At 41.7% G+C, this 23,060-nt stretch overlaps 2 protein-coding genes across 3 annotated transcripts in view; one reads left to right on the forward strand and one right to left on the reverse strand.

The window, feature by feature from the left end:
- LOC111963107 (zinc finger protein 395) overlaps nt 1-10,362 on the forward strand; it is a 28,922-nt gene extending 18,560 nt beyond the window's left edge. For both annotated transcript variants that reach the window (XM_023986333.2, XM_023986332.2), the window contains exons 8-10: nt 40-132; nt 7,628-7,746; nt 7,982-10,362. In XM_023986333.2, coding sequence (XP_023842101.1) covers nt 40-132; nt 7,628-7,746; nt 7,982-8,093 — 324 coding nt within the window. In that variant the 3' untranslated portion in view covers nt 8,094-10,362. The remainder of the gene's footprint in view (nt 1-39; nt 133-7,627; nt 7,747-7,981) is intronic.
- Nucleotides 10,363-10,757: 395 nt separating this feature from the next.
- The window catches only part of LOC111963108 (prepronociceptin), a 30,766-nt gene continuing 18,463 nt past the window's right edge, over nt 10,758-23,060 (reverse strand). The window contains exons 2-3 of the mRNA XM_023986334.2: nt 16,229-16,378; nt 10,758-12,783 (exon numbers count right to left, since the gene is read on the reverse strand). Of these exons, the coding sequence (XP_023842102.1) occupies nt 12,163-12,783; nt 16,229-16,354 (747 nt within the window). The 5' untranslated portion in view covers nt 16,355-16,378 and the 3' untranslated portion in view covers nt 10,758-12,162. The remainder of the gene's footprint in view (nt 12,784-16,228; nt 16,379-23,060) is intronic.

Here is a 23,060-nt window from a genome sequence, read left to right on the forward strand (position 1 = left end):
CCTGATCGCGACCATTGACCACATTGTTTACTTCTGCAGGCTGCTGCTTCAGTCCAGGTGGTGGCATCACCCGTCTCTGTTTCCTCCACCTGCCGTTGGACCAAACCCACCTCCACCCCCCAACCAAGTCAGGTAGGCTTGCATTACGATTTAAAACTGAAAGTATGCATTTATTTTACCTTGCCTGGTGGGTCGTTACGCGAAATGAGTGCCTTTTGCATCCCTTTGATATTTTAAGTAGAAATTGTGCACCAATATTGAATTTTATAAGCCTGTGCCCTTTAATATAGACCACATGGAGAATTCAATAAAGCTGATTTTTATATGCATTTTGACATGTCCCTCCGTGTACCTTCTGTGACTTCCAGGAAGATTTTAATCCCAATCCTTAACCCCAACATTTCTAAAGAAATGTCACCATCATTCTAAAGCCCTAGTTATTTTGTTGCTTTGACAAAGTAATTTCTGAAGATTATTATTGATTTCATGTGATTATTGATTCATTTAAAGGTAAACATTTTTACTTTCCCTCATTTTAAGGTCAACCCTGTTACGTGAACTAAACTCTCGTTTTAATATAGTATTCCTTTGTAAAGATTTTTTTTTCAAAAGAAACATTGAACATCTAATAGACAAATAATATTTTTAAAGCAGGTGAGTTGGTTCTACTGTTTTTGGACATTTTCTGGTGTTTTGTGGCGGGAAACTGAGCGGGTCAAGTATAACACGTCAACCCTGTTACCCATAGATAGACAGGATAGAAATGGTTTAACAATTTCATTTGGGGGGGGGGGTTGCATTCAATTGCCCTTCCCTGTTGTACACAACAAGCTTCCATTTCACCTGTCACAAGGAGATTTATGGCTGATTTAAGTTGAAATCGTCAACCCTGTTACTTAATTTGGGATTTAATAGGCACGTGCTTTAGTCATTTTATTGTTTAACCTCTTTAGATGGGAACACTTGTTTTTTATTGAGTTGAACATGTTCTCTTTATGACAGCATGTTAAAATTGGGTGAAATCAACAACAAAAAATCCACCAAGTTATACACATCTCAAAAGGCCCCTGAATTGATGTAACAACCCTGGTGTCCCGGGTGGGTAGAGCTGCACTTTGGGACCAAAGGAATGTTCTCAAATGCGCAAACTCCGCACATCCCGCGTCTCAGCTGATAATTAATACAAATGCACCTAGAAAGAAATGTGTTGGTATAGCAATGAAATGACAGTGAACGCAACCCTGACTCCTGAGGCTCTTGAACGCAACCCTGACTGTAGAATCCAATAGGATAATCTGAAGGGAAATTCCCATAGATAATTTGCGTATAAACACTCAGTTAAGAACACCACAATTGCTGTTCATGGTTCATGCTGTATGTCCAGGTATATGCTATTTTCACTTCATTTTCCCCCTTTAAACACAGAGCTTTCCATATCTCCAAGCTTTCTGAATTCATCACGTATTTTCTTGAAAAGCGTGCATTTGCGTAAACATTTCCCCCTACAGAGCCTTTCCCAGTATGTGTTTGTGGAATAGAAGTCAGTCAGTCCATCAGGGACAAAGAACGCTTGTTTTATAGGATAGATTTATTGCCCTGCCTCCTGAGCTGCTCTATACTGCCAATAGCATGTCGTGGGTATTTACCAGGCAATCCCCTTGTTGATTTGATCATATTTTCCATTACCGAACATCGCCTTTGTCTCCACTGGCCCATAGACTCCCGTTCTGTGGTGCTACATCACTGCCACCTATCGATCGTTAGTAGGAACTGGGGGTCATTTTTATGTGTTGTAAACAACCCGTGGTCAATGGCACGATCGAGTCACTGCAGTAGATCAGCTGCAGTGCACACACAGAACAATCATTGCACATACCCTTTCAGCAGTAAACATGGATTGTTCAATTTGATGTGCACTAAATATGCATTGTATTTTGACAATTTGGACAGATCGTTTGTCATGAATGCTAAAATAGTGGATAAAGATTTTCCTTGCTAATTCATCTGTGTTGTTTTGCTGGACTGTTACCTTGCAGTATTGTGAGATGTCCACATCAAATGCAATATGTCCTAATTTATTTGATTAGTATATTTGTCAGGGACCATCCACAACAAATGCATTGCACCAGATTTATCTTCCCCCTTCAGTTCATATCTGCAGCAGTTATGTGCAGTAGTGTATACAGAGATTTTACTACAATTTACTACAAATTAAGTGCTTTGAAAGGCTGGTCATGACTCACATCAACACCATTTTCCCAGAAACCCTAGACCCACTCCAATTTGCATACCGCCCTAACAGATCCACAGATGATGCAATCTCTTTTGCATCCACACTGCCCTTTCCCACCTGGACAAAAGGAACACACCCGTGTGAGGATGCTATTCATTGACTACAGCTCAGCGTTTAACACCATAGTGCCCTCAAAGCTCATCACTAAGCTAAGGACCCTGGGACTAAACACCTCCCTCTGCGACTGGATGCTGGACTTCCTGACTGGCCGCCCCCAGGTGGTAAGGGTAGGTAACAACATATCCGCCACGCTGATCCTCAACACAGGGGCCCCTCAGGGGTGCGTGCTCAGTCCCCTCCTGTACTCCCTGTTCACTCTAGACTGCACGGCCAGGCACGACTCCACCATCATCAAGTTTGCTGATGACACAACAGTGGTAGGCCTGATCATCGACAATGACGAGACAGCCTATAGGGAGGAGGTCAGAGACATGGCAGTGTGGTGCCAGGACAACAACCTCTCCCTCAACGTGATCAAGACAAAGGAGATGATTGTGGACTACAGAAAAAGGAGGACCGAGCACGCCCCCATTCTCATCGACAGGGCTGTAGTGGAGCAGGTTGAGAGTCCAAGCACACCATGACAGTCGTAAAGAGGGCACGACAAAACCTATTCCCCCTCAGTAGACTGAAAAGATTTGGCATGGGTCCTCAGATCCTCAAAAGATTCTACAGCTGCACCATCGAGAGCACCCTGACTGGTTGTATCACTGCCTGGTATGGCAACTGCTCCGCCTCTGACCGCAAGGCACTACAGAGGGTAGTTAGTGCGTACGGCCCAGTACATCACCGGGGCCAAGCTTCCTGCCATCCAGGACCTCTATGTCAGGTGGTCTCAGAGGAAGGCCCGAAAATTTGTCAAAGACTCCAGCCACCCTCGTCATAGACTGTTCTCTCTGCTACGGCACAGCAAGCGGTACTGGAGCGCCAAGTCGAGGTCCAAGAGGCGTCTAAACAGCTTCTACCCCCAAGCCATAAGACTCCTGAACAGCTAATCAATTGGCTACCCAGACTATTTGCTTTGCCCCCCTTCTTTTACTCCACTGCTACTCTTTGTTATTATCTATGCATAGTCACTTTAATAACTCTACCTACATGTACATATTACCTAAATTTCCTCGACTAATCGGTGTCCCCGCACATTGATTCTGTACCGGTACCCCCTGTATATAGTCTCACTATTGTTATTTTACTGCTGCTCTTTAACTACTTGTTACTTTTATTTCTTATTCTTATATTGTATTTTTTATACTGCATTGTTTGTTAGGGGCTTGTAAGTAAGCGTTTTACTGTAAGGTCTACACCTATTGTATTCGGCGCATGTGACTAATAAAATTTGATGTGATTTGAAATCCTTGGGCGGGCCGCATAGTCCAAATAGTGTAAAAGATTCCAGGGTTTTTCTTTATTTTTGACTATTTTCTGCATTATAGAATAATAGTGAAGACATCAAAACTATGAAATAACACATATGGAATCATGTAGTAACCAAAAAAGTGTTAAACAAATCAAAATATAGTTTATATTTGAGATTCTTCAAAATAGCCACACTTTGCCTTGATGATCGGGGCAGCAGGTAGCCTAGTGGTTAGAGCGTTAGGCCAATAACCAAAAGGATACTGGATCGAATCCCTGAGCTGACAAGGTTCTACCCCCCACTGTTCCCCACTGTTTCCTCAAGTGCAATCGCAAAAACCATCAAGCGCTATGATGAAACTGGCTCTCATGCGGACCGCCACAGGAAAGGAAGAGGTAACCCAGAGTTACCTTTGCTGCAGAGGATAAGTTCATTAGAGTTAACAGCACCTCAGATTGCATCCCAAATAAATGCTTCACAGAGTCCAAATTTGAGATTTTTTGGTTCCAACCGCCGTGAGACGCAGAGTAGGTGAACGGATGATCTCCACATGTGTGGCTCCCACCGTGAAGCATGGAGGAGGAGGTGTGATGGTGTGGGGATGCTTTGCTGGTGACACTGTCAGTGATTTATTTAGAATTCAAGGCACAATTGACCAGCATAGCTACCACAGCATTCTACAGCAATACGCCATCCCATCTGGTTTGCTTTTAGTGGGACTATCATTTGTTTTTCAACAGGACAATGACCCAAAACACACAACCAGGCTGTGTAAGGGCTATTTGACCAAGAAAGAGAGTGATGGAGTGCTGCATCAGATGACCTGGCCTCCACAATCACCCGACCTCAACCCAATTGAGATGGTTTGGGATAAGTAGGACCGCAGAGTGAAGGAAAAGCAGCCAACAAGTGCTCAGCATATGTGGAAACTCCTTCAACACTGTTGGAAAGCTTTCCAGGTAAAGCTGGTTGAGAGAATGCCAAAAGTGTGCAACGCTGTCATCAAGGCAAAGGGTGGCTACTTAGAAGAATCTAAAATATATTTGGATTTGTTTAACACTTTTTTGGTTACTACATGATTCCATATGTGTTATTTCATAGTTTTGATGTCTTCACTATTTTTCTACAGTGTAGAAAATAGTAAAATAAATAAAAACCCTAGGTGTGTCCAAAATTTTGACTGGTACTGTACAGTGGTGGAAAATTACTCAATTGTCATACTTGAGTAATAGTAAAGATATCTTAATTGAAAGTGACTCAAGTAAAAGTGAAAGTCACCCAGTAAAATACTACTTGAGTAAAAGTCTAAAAGTATTTGGTTTTAAATATACTTAAGTATCAAAAGCAAATAGAATTGCTAATATGTACTTAAGTATCAAAAGTAAAAACCATTTCAAATTCCTTATATTTTTTATTTAACCTTTATTTAACTGGGCAAGTCAGTTAAGAACAAATTCTTATTTACAATTACAGCCTACCCTGGCCAAACCCGGACGACCCTGGGCCAAGTGTGCGCCGCCCTATGGGACTCCCAATCACGGATGGTTTATGATACAGCCTGGAATCAAACCAGGGTCTGTAGTGACACCCATAGCACTGAGATGCAGTGCCTTAGACCGCTGTGCCACTCGGGAGCCCGAGTGGTGCAGACGGCATAGTTGTATTTTTTTTTATTAAGTGGCGGATAGCCAGGGGGCACACTCCAACACTCAGACATAATTTACAAATGAAGCATTTGTGTTTAGTGAGTCCATCAGATTAGAGGCAGTAGGGATGGCCAGGGATGTTCTCTTGATAAGTGTGTGATTTGGACCAATTTCCTGTCAAAATGTAACGAGTACTTCAGTACTTTACACCACTGGTGCTGTATATATATATTTTTATTGTTTTATAAATTTTCGGTATGGAAAAATGCTTTCAATGTTAACTTAAATGACTAAAACCAGATATAAAGTATGTAGGACAGATAATATAATTGTTGAGAACTAACAATCACCAAAATAAAAGCTAGATCATCTGGGAGATTTGAAAATTCCCAAAACAATGAATTTAGCGATGAAAATGTTGTTATTATGTTTGAGTAAAACAACACAGCATTAGCCATGGCCAAATGCATAGAATTGCAGGAAATTTCAGTTGTATTCGGAAGTTTACATACACCTTAGCCAAATACATTTAAAGTCAGTTTTTCACAACTCCTGACATGTCATCCGAGTAAGAATCCCCTGTCTTAGGTCCGTTAGGATCACCACTTTATTTTAAGAATGTGAAATGTCAGAATAATAGGAGAGAGAATGATTTACTTCAGCTTTTATTTCTTTCATCATATTCCCAGTGGGTCAGAAGTTTACATACACTCAATTAGTATTTGGTAGCATTGCCTTGAAATTGTTTAACTTGGGTCAAACATTTTGGGTAGCCTTCCACAAGCTCCCACAATAAGATGGGTGCATTTTGATCCATTCCTCCTGACCGAGCTGGTGTAACTGAGTCAGGTTTGTAGGCCTCCCTGCTCGCACACACTTTTTCAGTTCTGCCCACAAATTTTCTATGGGATTGAGGTCAGGGCTTTGTGATGGCCACTCCAATACCTTGACTTTGTTGTCCTTAAGACATTTTGCCACATCTTTGGAAGAATGCTTGGGGTCATTGTCCATTTGGAAGACCCATTTGCGACCAAGCTTTGGGTCTTCCTGACTGATGTCTTGAGATGTTGCTTCAATCTATCCACATAATTTTCCATCCTCATGATGCCATCTATTTTGTGAAGTGCACCAGTCCCTACTGCAGCAAAGCACCCCCACAACATGATGCTGCCACCCCCTTGCTTCACGGTTGGGATGGTGTTCTGCGACTTGCAAGCCTCCCCGTTTTTCCTCCAAACATAACGATGGTCATTATAGCCAAACAGTTCTATTTTTGTTTCATCAGACCAGAGGATATTTCTCTAAAAAGTACGATGTTTGTCCCTATGTGCAGTTGCAAACCGTAGTCTGGCTTTTTTATGGAGCAGTGGCTTCTTCCTTGCTGAGCGGCCTTTCAGGTTATGTCGATATAGGACTCGTTTTACTGTGGATATAGATACTTTTGTACCTATTTCCTCCAGCATCTTCACAAGGTCCTTTGCTGTTGTTCTGGGTTTGATTTGCACTTTTCGCACCAAAGTACGTTCATCTCTAGGAGACAGAACGCGTCTCCTTCCTGAGCGGTATGACGGCTGCGTGGTCCCATGGTGTTTATACCAGCGTACTATTGTTTGTACAGATGAACGTGGTACCTTCAGGCGTTTGGAAATTGCTCCCAAGGATTAACCAGACTTGTGGAGGTCTACAATTTTTTTCTGAGGTCTTGGCTGATTTTTTAGATTTTCCCATGATGTCAAGCAAAGAGGCACTGAGTTTGAAGGTAGGCCTTGAAATACATCCACAGGTACACCTCCAATTGACTCAAATGATGTCAATTAGCCTATCAGAAGCTTCTACATCCATGACATCATTTTCTGGAATTATCCAAGCCCACAGTTATCTTAGTGTATGTAAACTTCTGACCCACTGGAGTTGTGATACAGTGAATTATAAGTGAAATAATCTGTCTGTAAACAATTGTTGGAAAAAATTACTTGTGTCATGCACAAAGTATATGTCCTAACCGACTTTCCAAAACTATTGTTTGTTGACAAGAAATTTGTGGAGTGGTTGAAAAACAAGTTTTCATGACTCCAACCTAAGTGTATGTAAACTTCCGACTTCAACTGTATAGTGGCACCCTGTCCTTGTTTCCTTCTTTAATCTGCAGATCTTTTCACATCAGTGCAGATGAAGGAGAGGAGACGTGGAGAAGAAGCCTTTTGATTGGATGGGATTTGCGATTCTGCTCAAATCCCTCTTCATTACCTATAACGCAGGCAGTAATAATATGTGTATGTTCTGTAGTTTTTCTCTGCTCTTCATCTGTGTGTTTCCCCCTCTGTCCACCAGGGCGCACCATTCCTTGTGCGGTCAGTCAGTGTGGGAGAACAGTGGCTGCAGCAGCAGAATGCCCCAATTAGGCCACACCCTGCCAGCACCTCTCCCCCACGCAGCCACTGGACCACAAGGTGAGCTATTATACTATGCTATATACTATTACTACTGTATTGCTTTTGATAACATATCTGCCTCAGTCAATTTGAGTCTACGGTCATTTCCCTTCTCGCATCCCTCTATGCATCCCTCTCTACACATGTCTCTCTGTCCATTTCCATTCATACATTTAGTGTCAATTAACTCAATCTCTGACTCTCTCCCTCTTCCATCTCCTCTCTCTTTCCCTCCCTCCCTTTCTCTCTACAGGAGGATCCGTGGCGAGGCTAAGAAGTGTCGTAAGGTCTACGGCATCGAGCACCGGGATCAGTGGTGCACCGCCTGTCGCTGGAAGAAAGCCTGCCAGCGCTTCCTCGACTGAACTCCTAACCCGAAGAAGAGAGGGACGAAGAGAGAAAAAAGAGATATGGAGGAGAGAAAGAAAGTGAGAGACTGCCAGAAGAGAGGAGCAGTCACCTCTTCAAGTGAAGACTGAGGAAAGATCTGGGGGTCAACCAGTGGAGCAACATGTACGTTGGTGTTTATTTCTTTTCTTTTCTTATTCTTTTTTTGTACTTTTTACAACTTTACTAAAAACTAAACGTTTTTTATGTACTTTGTTCATGTCTTTGAGAACTTCGGGTTCTTGTGTGTTGGTGCTCACGGTGAACTTGGCGGGCGCAGCTTAATGACCTATGACCGGTAACCTATGAGCTATACCTGCAGCATAGTCCCGCATCTCAGTTCCTCTGTCTTCCTGCCCAGGGAGGGGCTATACAGGAAGCAGACTTCTTCTCTTCCAAATCTTTGGCTGTAACCTATAACCAGCAGCTCTTCTATACCCAGCAGCTATATAGGGGATGCCTATTGCTCTATGACATCATGCCGTCCATAACTTGGCTTGGGAACAAGGCTTTCTGCTTGTTGCCAAGGGTGGACATGAGCCAGGCAGGTGCTGAGCAGAATATCTGATCTGTAAATCAATCCAACTTCCGAATGCCTGGGCAAGAACAGATCCATATGATACAAAGATGAACTGATACATTCACGTTTTGGCTTTCTGTCAGTGTAGGTGGTGGAGAATGAAAGATTAGGAGAAGAAAGTAAAGTGATACAAGGAGGGAGTTAGCCCTAAGTAGCAGAGGTGAAGCTTCATTAAATACTTAGTAACAAGCATGCTAAATACAGGACCTATGTCAGAGAGGAGAGTTGCTGGCCATCAACTTGTTCAGTTACTTGTTAATAATGTATACCATCTGTTGTCAATTCCATAAAGTGCGCTGATTGGCTGGGAGAATCCCCCTTGACCTATAGGATTCCATCTGCTCATGATCTACCAATCAACAGTAACCAGTAAGTTGTGTCTTAAACATTGAGAATTGATTGGAGAGTTGTAATTGGAGAAGTAAAATGCAGATTTGGGAGTCATATGCCCAACCCGTCTGATGATGTGTTTATAAGCCATTTATTCCTGCAAATTCGTATGTAGCTTTTTTTATTGTAATTGGCTTTTTTAAGGAAACAAAAATAATGTTTTGTCGACGTCGACTATGTAATTTGTATTGTGTGTTTCGTTATATTATCCAGCAATGTTGTGTCTATATTTTGCAACTTGTCGTTTTTTCTAAGATGTGTTAAATACAATGTTCCTCCAAGAATTACCATGTTGTGGGATATAGGAATCAATTCACATACTTTAGACCAGTCAGATGTCATACGCACTGATTTTCACTTCTCTGACTATGGTGCAAGCAACTGTTAAAAGTTAAAGACTCAGTATCTCGTCCTTGTTGTTAGCAGCTACTGTAGCTATCCTTCCTGTTTTGCCTTAGTCTTCTTTGTTTCGGGTCAACAGATAATCTGTAAGAGCAGCCATTTTGTAAGAGCAGAGTCTTTTTTTGGGGGGTTACACCAGAAATGGTCTATAATATAGCCTTGTAACAGGCTTTAGTTACACTAACAGATATCATTTTAAACACTGTAGTTTATTGTTAAAGAGACACTATGACAGAATAGGGCATGGAAGTATTGGGTCCTTTTACAACATGGAGGTCATTGGCAGGTTGTGTCTTACATAATTTTAATAAAATTATACATTTGTATAATATATTTGGGCAGGAATCTATCTCCGTACATTTGTCATATACTTGGATGGCCAATAACCCGTACCGCTCTCAGTAGTGGCGATACACTAATTTAATAAAATTATCGAGGTTCCTGGTTAGATGTGGAATGTACCACATGGTACCAATAATAACCAATAATAATATCTTAAATATGGTGCCAGCATTGAGTCTGAATGCATTTACCAGACTAAGTTAGGCTTATCTTAAAATGGTATGCTGCTCGAGGGCATTGTGGCCCTAACCCAAACCCTTGTCACTCTACCACCTATTGTAAATTAACATGCATACATCTCTGTTGACAAAGCGTTTAATGAACGTTCGGCATAAACAAATGTTTCATATGTTAAGACCCAAAATATATTCATGATTTTTTATTGAAACTCATGTTTCCTTGCAGTAAGCCAATGAATCCACAGAAGCAAAAAAACAAAACAATTGTATTTATATATATTGTCCTATGTATGTACTTAGAGAAAAAACAACCGTTGAATAAAGTATAATTTGTATTATGATGCACTCATTTTATATGGAATCTGAAATGTTTTTGTCTTTTTGATGTTGAAATATACTTGATAAAGATGTATCCTGTCGAAAGTAGTCTTCTATTTTGTAGTCTTTAAAAAAAATATTGTCCCGGGCCTTTTAAGTAAGATGTAAAGTTATATTTAAATATGCTCCAAAATATGTGACGGAAACTACTCTAGGCTTTCCATTTTGGCTTATGAGCCTGTATCTATACAGGAGATTTTATTCAAGAGAACATGATGATGATAATGATTATTATTATACAAGACAATATTGGTCTGGAAATGTTCTGTGTAATAAATGGAGTGTTGTGGGATTGATACAGTATAAACTGATGTCATCATCTTGTGAACATTCTAGAACATTGGAACAAAACACCTCAAGACACAGAATCATTTGCTGCATGACAAGCCACAAAATAAATAGTAAACTATCTTTATTGATATGTTACATTTCTGCTATTTACAGGTTTTATACTGCACAACAAAATGGTTTCACATAATAACAATTTAAAGAAAAAGAACACTGTTCATACATACAGTAGGCTACATCTGTGTCTGCTTCAACAAACACACGCCAAGGTTAATTTCAAATCAGAACATTAGTTTTGCCAACAGATCATTTGTATATGAGCATGGATAACCTCCTGCAGTCTTATACAGTAGGAATAGTTCGTTGAGATGTTTTGCACCAAAATATAGTAGACACTATCAGGGTTGATATTGAAATTTAGAGAATATTAAGAAGTTCTGAACATGTCAATAGATTACAGATTGAGCCATCCACACACCCAATAATGAGTTTGTGTTATATATCAAATAGTCATGAACGTATCCTAGCACATTTTCAATTGGAAATCTGAACGATCATTTTTGGTCAGCCACTAGAGGGTAGCACAATAAAGAGAGTGACGCCCTGATGCAGAAACTGCTTCTCCAAGACATCCCCGAAAACGCTTGTAGGCGATGTCATGACGACGTTGGCTAGCTAAACTTGCGCGTAGAAACACGTAATTGGGTCTAACGGTCGTCTCGCGCAAATCTGCGCGTGTGCAACCTGTCAAGTTAAAGGCACTACTTCGATATACAGTTGTTTTTGACGAAAATAAAAACGTGCCAGTTTGTCACTTTTACGAGGTTGGAGTAATAGCATGTTCAACTACTTATGACATTGGCTCGAATCTAGGTTGTGCCTTTAGAGTGTTTAAATGAACATCTAAGGAATAATTTTTCACTTATCTCATTATTGACTTCTCAAACCCCAAACCTTGGTCTGCTTGGTCTGTTTCGAAAGTGTTTACCGAAGTCTCGCGATGTTTCGTCTCTGGGTTTAGAAACTTTGTGGATGTACTCTGTACTGGTTCAGGAAATCAATGAGAACTTCACTAGTAAGTCATGGAAATTCATGAAGTTTCCACTGAATTTACCCATGTAATAGCCAAGATTGATGAAGGCAAAATTTGTTTAAAAAGTTACATTACAGATACAGTATGGAAAAGCAAAACAAATGCAGTGTGTTTGTGTGACTATAATAATAATCCAGAGTGATTCTCTGATAAACCATTAATAGCTGTATACATTGTATTTTTTTAAATTATTTTTTTTGCTTTTATTCATGATATGTTGTTATCGCTATCAATGAGAAATATACAAGACTGAATATATAATGCTCCAGTGTGGATTTTCATGAGCGGTTGTGTTCAGAACAGAAGTTTAATCACTGTGGTGACAGATTTGAATATGTAGGGGAGGGTCTGGGGTTTGCTAGGTTATGGCAGGGATACGATTGCTTTGGGCATGGCTACACCTCGTTCTGTTGGGTGATGTCAGTGGAGTAGCTGTTGTAGGACTTGCTGGCTCGGTTGCTCATGCCCAGGTACTGCTTCAGGAACTCACTGAAGCGTTTCTGGTTGTTCCACTTGCGTGCAGATTTCCGGACGCCTATGAACCCGCCGTAGCGCTTCTGCAAGGGCCTTCCAGGGCCCATCAATTTCCTGTAGCCGTGCCTTCCCTTCAGGAACCCCCCAAAGCGCTTTGACAGACTTATACCCGCCGCTCCGTCCTGCTCTTTCTCTGTCACGCTATCCCCCTCTTCCTCGTCCATTTCCTCCATTTCCCGGGGCAGCTGGGAGTTGTAGGCAGCATTGGCGAGGGTTAGCTGGCTCTCACTGCCCAGCTCGTCTGTCCCCAGAGCACGGGCCACGTGGTCAAACCTCTGCAGGGCTGCTGGGTACATCAGCCCCTCGTCCCCCTGTTCCTCTTCTTCTTCTGGCAGCATGGCCTCCACCTCCTCCTGGGCCCGTTTCAGCATGGCAGCGCCCCCTATGGACAGGAATGGTAACTGTGGCGGTGCCAAGACCTTGCGACACAGGTCCCAAATGAAGGCAGGGGAGACGTTACTGTCACACTCCACCAGACACACCTGAGAGGAGAGAGGGAGGAAAACACAGAGCACATGATCGTTAGATAGAGAGAGAGAGAGAGAGAGAGAGAGAGAGAGAAAGAAAGAAAAAAGAAAGAAAGAAAGAAAGGACAAACCAAAGTTATGATTTGTTAGTTATTGGTTCATTCCCCAGTCACCACTTTGTCCAGGGGCTGTAAAGAGCAGAGGAGGCTGCTGAGGGGAGGATGGCTTATTATAATGGCTGGAATGGAGTTAATGGAATTCTACCAAACACATGAAAACCACGTGCTAGATGTGTTCGATACCACTACATTTTTTCCATTCCAGCCAAGCCATTACTATAAGCCCGTCCTCCCCAAATAAGATGGCACCAGTATACTTTCTGTCAAATGCTGACGTAAAAATTGCTTTGCATTTGATTGAGATAGACGATGATACACCGTCAGACACTGGGATTCCCATTGTGAGGGTGGCAGGCTCGAGCGTTGGGCCAGTAACCGAAAGGTTGCTGGTTCGAGAACCCGAGCCGATGTGCCCTTGAGCAAGGCACTTTACCCTCATTTTCTCCAGGGGCGCCGTACTACTATGGCTGACCCTGTAAAACAACACATTTCAACCCACCTATCTGGTGTATGTGACAATAAGACATACAGTATATGTATTTTTTAAAGAATGATAGCAAAATGTTTATGATGCCCATGAAGACATCGTACTGTTCTTCTCTCGCCCGAACATAGAGTCCTTTCTTTGTCTTACAAATACCTCACCTTGAATTAGTACGGCATCCATGCTATCTAAATGGTCTTTGTGTGAATATATATCTAGAATCAGTCAGTGGGTTTGGGGTTTCTCTGAACGCATCACAGTCTAGTCTCACAGTCTCTCAGTGGAGATTCTCCACATCAGAGCTGAACCTGCTATCAACACATACACACACAAATATTATCCTTATCTCAGGGTGCCGAGTCATACCAAAGAATATAAAACATGGGACCCTATGCGTCTCTGATAGATCTGGGGGACGGCCCTGCGATAGACTTGCGTCGTGTCCATAGGGTGTACTTGTACATCAAGCTGCCTCACGCTACAGAAACAGGAGATAAACTCCTGCTCCTATGAGCCGTTCCGGCTTGTACAAGCCAAGGCTACTTACTTACATAGGAGAGAACATAGCAGAATACACTGAAGCCACGAGACAAAGAGGGGGTCGGTGGTGCGCTAAACCTCCAGCAGTGAGATGGAGAGAATGGAGAGGGCAGAACACTCACTTCTATCCTCAGGAATCAATTAGCCAGCGCAAATTAAAAGCCAGATGCCGGGAGGCTGGGAGGGCATAATGCTAAGAGTCAGATATCGTCAACAATATAGGAGATAGAGGGTGGGGAGAATGACTGTGGTGAGGGAAGGGTGGTTTTAGAGGATGAAGGCAGAGAGTGATGGATGCAGGGGTGCGGGGAGTGAGGGAGATGGTAGGTGCGTCTGTGTGCGTGTTTCTCTATGGGGGGGTCCCAATCTCTCTCTCTTCGACGACTGCGAGCGCTCTATTTGTGACATCATCAATCTCTCCAGGCGGCGGCAGTGGGCCAACCAGCTGCTGTTTATTGTGTGTGCATAATTAGCCTACGCTCTAAGTTAACTGAATCACCAGAGCTGTTTAAAGCCAAAGGAGCATCTCCTGAGTGAATTAGCTCTATCACCCCACAGACAAACAACCTATTAAAGGGGCAGTGCTTTTCCTGTTTTTTTTATATTTCCACACTATGAGGTCGGAAATAACACTCAGAAGTTGTGAAAATGATAATTCCCTTTTAGTGTAAGAGTTGATACATTCCTTACATTTTAGTGTAAGGAATTTCAGCCTGTTCAGGTGGAATGGAGTTTTTGGCCCACAACATGACATCACAATCTGATCTGATTATTCTGACCAATGACCATTTGTATCTTACTACTTTGAAGGGGTAAACAGGTAGGCTCTAGAGTCTAAACGATCCTATCCGCCAATCAGGGTTGTGTATGTAAATATTTTACATTTGTATCAACACTCCCACACGATCAGACTGAGCATTTTAATAGCACAAGGAGGCTCAGGGAAATAAATGATCACAGATATATTTTGAGTTATTTTTATGAAATATACACACACAGTAATTTATTAGACATACAGTGATGATTTAAATATACAATTTAAAACACTGTTAGATTCAGTCAGTCCACTGGTAACACAGTCAGAGTTCCTTGAGATAGTACCCCTTTCCTGCTGTCGAGTGACCAAAAGCGCCCTCTAGAGGCCTCATGGGTGGAGCGTTAATATTTTTTATAATTTCATAATTAATAAGCATTATATATAGTGTATATAAAAAAATACGGTGTTCCTATGTTAAACGGTTTTGTTATATTTCAGTCTTATGTGATGTATATAAAGTGTAATATTGAAATGCAAACTCAAAATTGAATACAATTCAACTCTATATCTGACATGGTACAGGTGTCATAACCAGATCTAGATTATGACAGCGAGATGGACAACAGGGGATTTAATCTGTGTTGAAGTTGATCTCTTCGAGCATTATGTGACTGAGGCAGGGTTAGGCATAGACAAATAAAAGGAATAGAGACATATACTGAACCAAAATATAAACGCAACATGCAACAATTTCAAATATTTTACTCAGTTACAGTTCATATGAGGAAATCAGTCAATTTAAATCAATTGAATAGGCCCTAATCTATGGATTTCTCATGACTGGGAATACAGATACGCATATGTTGGTAACAGATACCTTAAATAAATGGGCCTCACAATGGTCCTCAGGATCTCCTCACGGTATTTCTGTGCCTTCAAATTGCCATCGATAAAATGCAATTGTGTTCGTTGTCCGTAACTTATGTCTGCTCATACCATAACCCCACCGCCACCATGGGGCACTCTGTTCACAATGTTGACATTAGCAAACCACTCGCCCACACTACGCCATACACGTGGTCTGCGGTTGTGAGGCCGGTTGGATGTACTACCAAATTCTCTAAAATGACGTTGGAGGCAGCTTATGGTAGAGAAATTAACATTCAAATCTCTGGCAACAGCTCTGGTGGACATTTCTGCAGTCAGCATGCCAAAACTGCACATTTTAGAGTGGCCTTTTATTGTTCCCAGCACAAGGTGCACCTGTGTAATGATCATGCCGTTTAATCAGATTCTTGATATGCCACACCTGTCGGGTGGATTGATTATTTTGGCAAAAGGAGAAATGCTCAGTAACAGAGATGTAAACAAATGTGTGCACATAATTTGAGAGAAATAATATTTTTGTGCGTATGGATCATTTCTGGGATATTTTATTTCAGCTCATGCAACATGGGACCAACACTTTACATGTTGCATTTATATTTTTGTTCAGTGTAGAAGAATAGAGTGATAGACGGATGGAGGATAGGTGTTGTAGGTGGCTTTAGAGACCCTCACCAGTGTGTTAAAGTTGATCTCCTGGGGTAGGATGTGGCTACAGGCCAGGCAGTCCTCCTGGCAGTCACTACAGTGTCCTGGAACACAGAGACACAGCAGCAACAGGGCCCATAGGGGGGTCTTCATTGTCCTCAGTATCGATAGGACAACCTGGGACAGGACACAGGAGAGAAGTCAGAGGTCAATTCATCGTCTTCTGCACAGTCATCATTTACAGTGAACAGTCAGACTGAAAGAGGGGGAGGGAAGGAAGGAATGAGAGAGAGAGAGAATCGGGGAGAGAGAGAGATACAAGGACACAGACAGACATGGCCGACCGACCGACAGACAAAGATAACTGATAAACACTAAAGCCTTTGTTTGTCTGGGAGTTGTATTGACCTTGGCAGTGAACCAGTCCGCTGTTTTGTGACAACAACGACGTAAGACACAAACAGCTGTTTGTACATCATTAACCAAACTCATCATTGCCTTAATTGAACCCTGAATTAGCGCTTCTGGCATGATGGGAGGGAGCACAATGGCCAAAAGAAATGGGGTGATTTCGGAAGCATTGAAGCATTTCGGAAGCATTGATGCATTTCGGAGTCTTTGTTTTACTGGATTAGTCATCAGGAAGAGATGGGAAATATGGAGATATATGGAGAGAGGAATCCGAAGCTGTGTTGCACTTGTAACAAACAGAGAACAAGGAATATGCCCATGCACTGATGCACACACACACGCAAGCATGATATCACTGACCACACCATGTATATGTCAATGACGCACACACAAAGGCATTAATGCCTGAAAACTGCAATTAATAGATGTGTATCTATTATAGAATTAAAATAATTAGAGATTAAACTTGTTTGTCAGGGACATTACATTTGAATTGTACTGAACTATTTTATTAACTTGCAGTAACGATGGGGTAACGATGATTCAATGTTATCATTCATATCCTGAGAGCAGCTTACCTACACTGCTTTAGTATAGATAAACGGTAGTTGGAAAAGGATGAGTGTGATTGTAGAATATCATGTGTGAATGAACACAGATAAAGGGAAAGGTAATTATTTTGAAAGTAGTTTCTTTCCTTTCGAGGACAGTTCATACCCCTTTTTATGTTTTCAGTTTTTCAAGTACTTCATTGAGTTTAGTGTGCCAATGGGAAATGCAGGCCCCAATGCAGCATCACAAACATTCCTATTTATTTTTCATACAAACTAAATGGATACAACAAATTAAGTCTCTACTGTATGAGACATGGATATACACTGAGAACATTACATATCCAGACAGCGCTGACCATTCACGTGCGACCCCAAGGGGAACTAGTACTGCAAAGTATCAGAAAGTACAATGTGTTGTCCATTGTTGTTACTCTATGTCATTCCCTTGAGGTAAGTACAAGAGAGTGCCTGTATTTCATTAACAATCTGTAGTGTTTACTGGTTATTATTCCCCATTGCAGTGAACTTGGACACTTCCAATCGCCTCTCTCTATTGTAGAATCAGCACTTCTACTACAAACAGTAGAAACACATCTCTTTCACGTCCAAAAACTGTGACATGTTGTTCTTCTCGGCCACCCTCCACTAACTCAGTCAAGACACAAAAGCCACTTCACCACTCCTCATCGAATCGATATCCTCCTTGAGTGAGTTTTTACTTAATGGTGTCCCGTGGAACAGCTAAAGAAAGGCCGGCAGGTGGCGAGTGATTATAATGTAGGGGAGTGAATTACAAATACGATACGAGGGGATCGGGCAGGGCAGACAAAGGAGGGGTTGCCGATGGTGTGCTTTTAAAACCACCTTATTAAGTTACATAGATTTTTACAGGAGATAGCTTGGTTCGTTCCTCATGGCTAGACATTGGAAGACCGGTTGAAGGGAAGGTAATGAGATTGAGGCTGAAGTATGATGTTCTCTGTGTATCCCAGGAGGTTCTATAGGCTATCTACAGTACATCAGTCCCTCCAGGATTCCGCCATTCTGCGATTGCAATCTGTTTTGCAAAATCAACCATTCCCTGCATGTTGTGCGAGGGCTTGCAAATTTGACCAGTCACGGCACCAAAAAATCAAATCATCGCAACGTTATCACATAAAACGGACCCATCATCGCAGTACAAAAAGAGGGCTCACAATTTCAACCAATCACTACAAATTTACTGTATAATATAGTTCAATCAAGCCACACTTAAACAAACGCCCTCGTCAGCGCATTTTTGCGACAAATTGGATAAAATAATTGCGTATTGCCATGCAAAATGTCAGAATCTCCATAGCAAAATCAAGCATTTTTACCCGCAAATGTCACAAAGAATCAGACTGGAGGTTTGGAGTGTTCTACTGTTTTTTCTTCTTCTTCTACCTGGTAGGTAATTGATTAATTGATTGATATCACTGGTTGGCCAGAGAGTCTACTCAACTGGTGTCCCAGGTCTGAAATCAGTCCTTGATTATCTGGCTCGAAGGACCACGTTAAATTAGTGAAGGCACTCGAAAAATTCAAGAAATGCACTTAATTAAGAATGAAAATCAGCAGTGTTTCTAGCCTCAAAGTCCGGATTTGAGAAAAGGGGATATGGGATTGATATGAGTTAAGAAAAGCCCAAGGCTCAGAGGTAACACTGCACTTGAAATGTTCAGCAAGTGAAATGTTCAATATATTTCCTTAAACATCCTCTGTGTTGTGTGCTTATTCTTTAACCCTTGATATGTTCATTTTGACACCTGAAGGAGCATCAGGTAATGATGGAATCTCTACCAATTGCATGTCCATCTTTTTGTGAGAAATTACACTGGTCACTCAAAACATTTATAAATATTTAAATCAAATCAAATGTTATTTGTTACATGCGCCGAATACAACAGGTGTAGACCTTACCGTGAAATGCTTACTTACAAGCCCCTAACCAACAATACAGATCAAAGAAATAGAGTTAAGAAAATATTTACTAAATAAACTAAAGTAAAAAATTCAATGAAAATGTAACACAAGAAAATTACATACATAACAATAACGAAGCTATATACAGGGGGTACCGGTACCGAGACAATGTGCAGGGGTACAGGTTAGTCGAGGTAATTTGTAAAGTGACTATGCATTAATAATAAACATTGAGTAGCAGCAATGTAAATATTTCGGGTGGCCATTTCATTCATTGTTCAGCAGTCTTATGGCTTGCAGGTAGAAGCTGTTAAGGAGCCTTTTGGTCCTAGACTTGGTGCTCCGGTACCGCTTGCTGTGCGGTAGCAGAGAGAACAGTCTGACTATGGTAGCTGGAGTCTTTGACAATTTTTTGGGCCTTCCTCTGACACCGCCTAGGATATAGGTCCTGGATGTCAGGAAGATTAGCCCCAGTGATGTACTGGGCCGTATGCACTACCCTCCGTAGCGCCTAATGGTCAGATGCCGAGCAGTTGCCAAACCAGGCGGTGATGCAACTGGTCAGGATGCTCTCGATGGTGCAGCTGTAGAACTTTTTGAGGATCTGGGGACCCGTGTGTGTGTGTGTGTGTGTGTGTGTGTGTGTGTGTGGTGGTGGTGTGTTGTGTGTGTGTGTGTGTGTGTGTGTGTGTGTGTGTGTGTGTGTGTGTGTGTGTGTGTGTGTGTGTGTGTGTGTGTGTGTGTGTGTGTGTGTGTGTGTGTGTGTGTGTGTGTGTGTGTGTGTGTGTGTGTGTGTGTGTGTGTGTGTGTGTGTGTGTGTGTGTGTGTGTGTGTGTGTGTGTGTGTGTGTGTGTGTGTGTGTGTGTCTTTTTATGTGCATTATGACATCACAACAGGTTGTGAGTGTGGCACTGCAAATGAAAATCATGGATTAAGAAAAATATTTAAAGGAATTTCAGCTACTGTACAAAAGCCCTCTACAGCTATTGTCAGAAAAGTTCTCTACAAGCACAGGAAAACTATGATAAGAGAAAACAAAGACATATTTGCAATTAAGTTGAACTTATCACGTTGCCTTGAAATAGGAGGGAGAGGCCTAGACAGACAAATTGCTGTAGGAGAATCAGCCATGGGTGAATAATCCGGATTTAACACTTTCCTTGAGATGAGTAAATTATTTGACATTTCCTGGCCTTGATGAGGACACTGCGGTAATGAGGAAAGTGTTGAGAGAACAACGGAGAGATACAGAGAGAAAGTGGACCAATGATGCGACCGGAACACTAACTCATCCGGAACCATAGAATCAGAATGGGTTCGAATTCAAATACTTTATCCAGAACATTCTTCTGTGGAACAACGTGTCTAACATGGAGAACATTCAAACTGGACTGAAATGGAATTAAATGTTGGATACAGCAGCCAGAGAGAGAGTGAAGGATAGATTAACTGTTTGCCAATGTTGGCATAGATCATTCAACACTTTTGAGATAGAGGCATTTGGATGTCTTCTGACTTACACTTCCAAAGTCTAACACCATATGAGCCTCATACTGTACAGTTGAAACTCAAGCCAGCTCCAGTGTTCCACAGAGAGAGAGGAAAAGGAACCACAATCCCACACATTTATTTCTCACCCCATCATTTTCACCACATAAGTGATGCGTGAGAAGGGCCGGCACTATCTCGCTTGTGTATTTTTATTCATTTAACCAATTTTGAATTCAGGCTGTAACACAAAATGTGGAATAAGTCAAGGGGTATGAATACTTTCTGAAGGCACTGCAGCTGAGTGAGAATAACAAAGGCAATACGGGCTCCCTAGAGATCAGGGCTCCTGGGCACGTGCCCTGCATGCTGACTAGACTAACTACCAATCTAAAAATTGTTAGCTGACATGGATAATGGAAGGACTGTCATTGACTGACATAATAAGAAAAAAACAAGATAAAAACTGCTGATGCACAACCAAATTTCAAAATTGCACAAATTAATTTTTTGGGTCGGGGGCCCTAAGCGACCGCTTACGTTGCTTATGCCTGGAACCGGCCCTGTGTGTGAGTCAAAGAGAGGTAATGTAAGTGATCAGAGGTTAAAAAAGCTACGGCTGCCACTATCTAAGAGGTGTTTATATCATCACTCAATTAGAAAAGGAATGTACCACAGGAGCAGAATGCACACACACCACACACACACACACACCACACACACACACACACACACACACACACACACACACACCCACACACCACACACACACACACACAACACACACACACACACACACACACACACACACACACAACACACACAACACAACACACACACAACACACCACACACACACACACAACACTATTTGCAGGCACAATACCGTATGAAATATTATTTTCCCAGTGTCTGCAGAGTTTTTCCCTCACGCTCTCATTCCCTCCTTCACACCTGCAGCTCATCAGCAGGTCCCCCTCTCCAGATAGCCCAGCTATAATTGTTTAATTAACCAGCTTATTGCTGAGTAAATCACTTAATTAAACACAGTAATTGGGTTATCAAAGTCCTCTGGTGAATCTGACTGCTAGACCTGCTAATAATAACCCCAAAATTATCCAGACTCTGTCTGTCTGTTCCCACTACAGTCAAAGGAATAGGACCAGTGTACTGGGGAAGGCTAGGATTCAATCCGATCGCGCATTGTCTGCTATGCACCATTTAAAGGTCATTTCTGATGGAGCCGACATATGCAGCGAATACCATAAATACGGTCAGTTATACTGTAGTTTCTAATGATGTTAAAGATTATGATTGAAAATAATAATAGATTGTACACAAGGTGCTTCAACTTGACATCCTGTGTGGTCCGTGTCTAGAACATTTCAAGCTCATGGCTTCAATGGATACAAAATAGACAAGCTATTAGGATAGAATGGTGCCGAGTTAAATTAACAACCACAACCTCTACCGAGAATGCCAGTCACGACAATGTTCTTCAACACATTACAACTTTATCGATGAACGAGGGCGGATCAGTGACAAACATCGATATACCATGCCAAACATCAGCCTCCGTATCAATACTATACATCACTAACTATCAGTAAAATGTATCATCTTCCACCCTGTAAAACCACATCAATATTGGTCCCACAGCACCACGGATCAATAGAGCGATAGATTGATATTAACTTAGAGCAGTGGAGGCTCATCAGAGGAGAAAGGGGAGGACCATCTTCCTCAGTGAATTTTATTTAAAGAACACATAATTAAACATTAAAAAGTTATCATTGTTATATAAAACTGTACTAAATATAATCACATCAGCAGATAATTGATTAAAAAACACTATTTTGAAATTAAGGTCTACTTTAGCCTCAACAGCACTCTGTAGCGTAGCACTATGGTGTAGCCGGAGGACAGCTAGCTTCCGTCCTCCTCTGGGTACATTGACTTCAATACAAAACCTAGGAGGCTCATGGTTCTCACCCCCTTCCATAGACTTACACAGTAATTATGACAACTTCCGGAGGACGTCCTCCAACCTATCAGAGCTCTTGCAGCATAAAATGACGTTGTCCACCCAATCAAAGGATCAGAGAATGAATCTAGTACTGAAAGCATAAGCTACAGCTAGCTAGCACTACATAAAATGTGGTGAGTAGTTGACTCAAAGAGAGAGAAAGACAATAATTGAACAGTTTTGAACAAATTTATTTCTTCCAAAATTAAGGAGAAGCAAGAGAGAGAGAGATCGTCATTTTTCTTCACTTTGAGTTTCACTTACATACTTAGCTAGCAAATGCAGCTAGCTAGTTTAGCCTAATCAAACACCCTGCTCAAACAGAGGGATGCTATGTTAGCTAACTGGCAATGAATACCCAACACAACATTGGAACTCTTCCAAGTCAAGGTAAACTTTTGGGCCCGCCGGTTTAAGTGCTAAACTACTTACTGACT

This window comes from Salvelinus sp. IW2-2015, linkage group LG4q.2 (assembly GCF_002910315.2).
Source record: "Salvelinus sp. IW2-2015 linkage group LG4q.2, ASM291031v2, whole genome shotgun sequence".
In the NCBI taxonomy this organism is placed as follows: Eukaryota; Metazoa; Chordata; class Actinopteri; order Salmoniformes; family Salmonidae; genus Salvelinus; species Salvelinus sp. IW2-2015.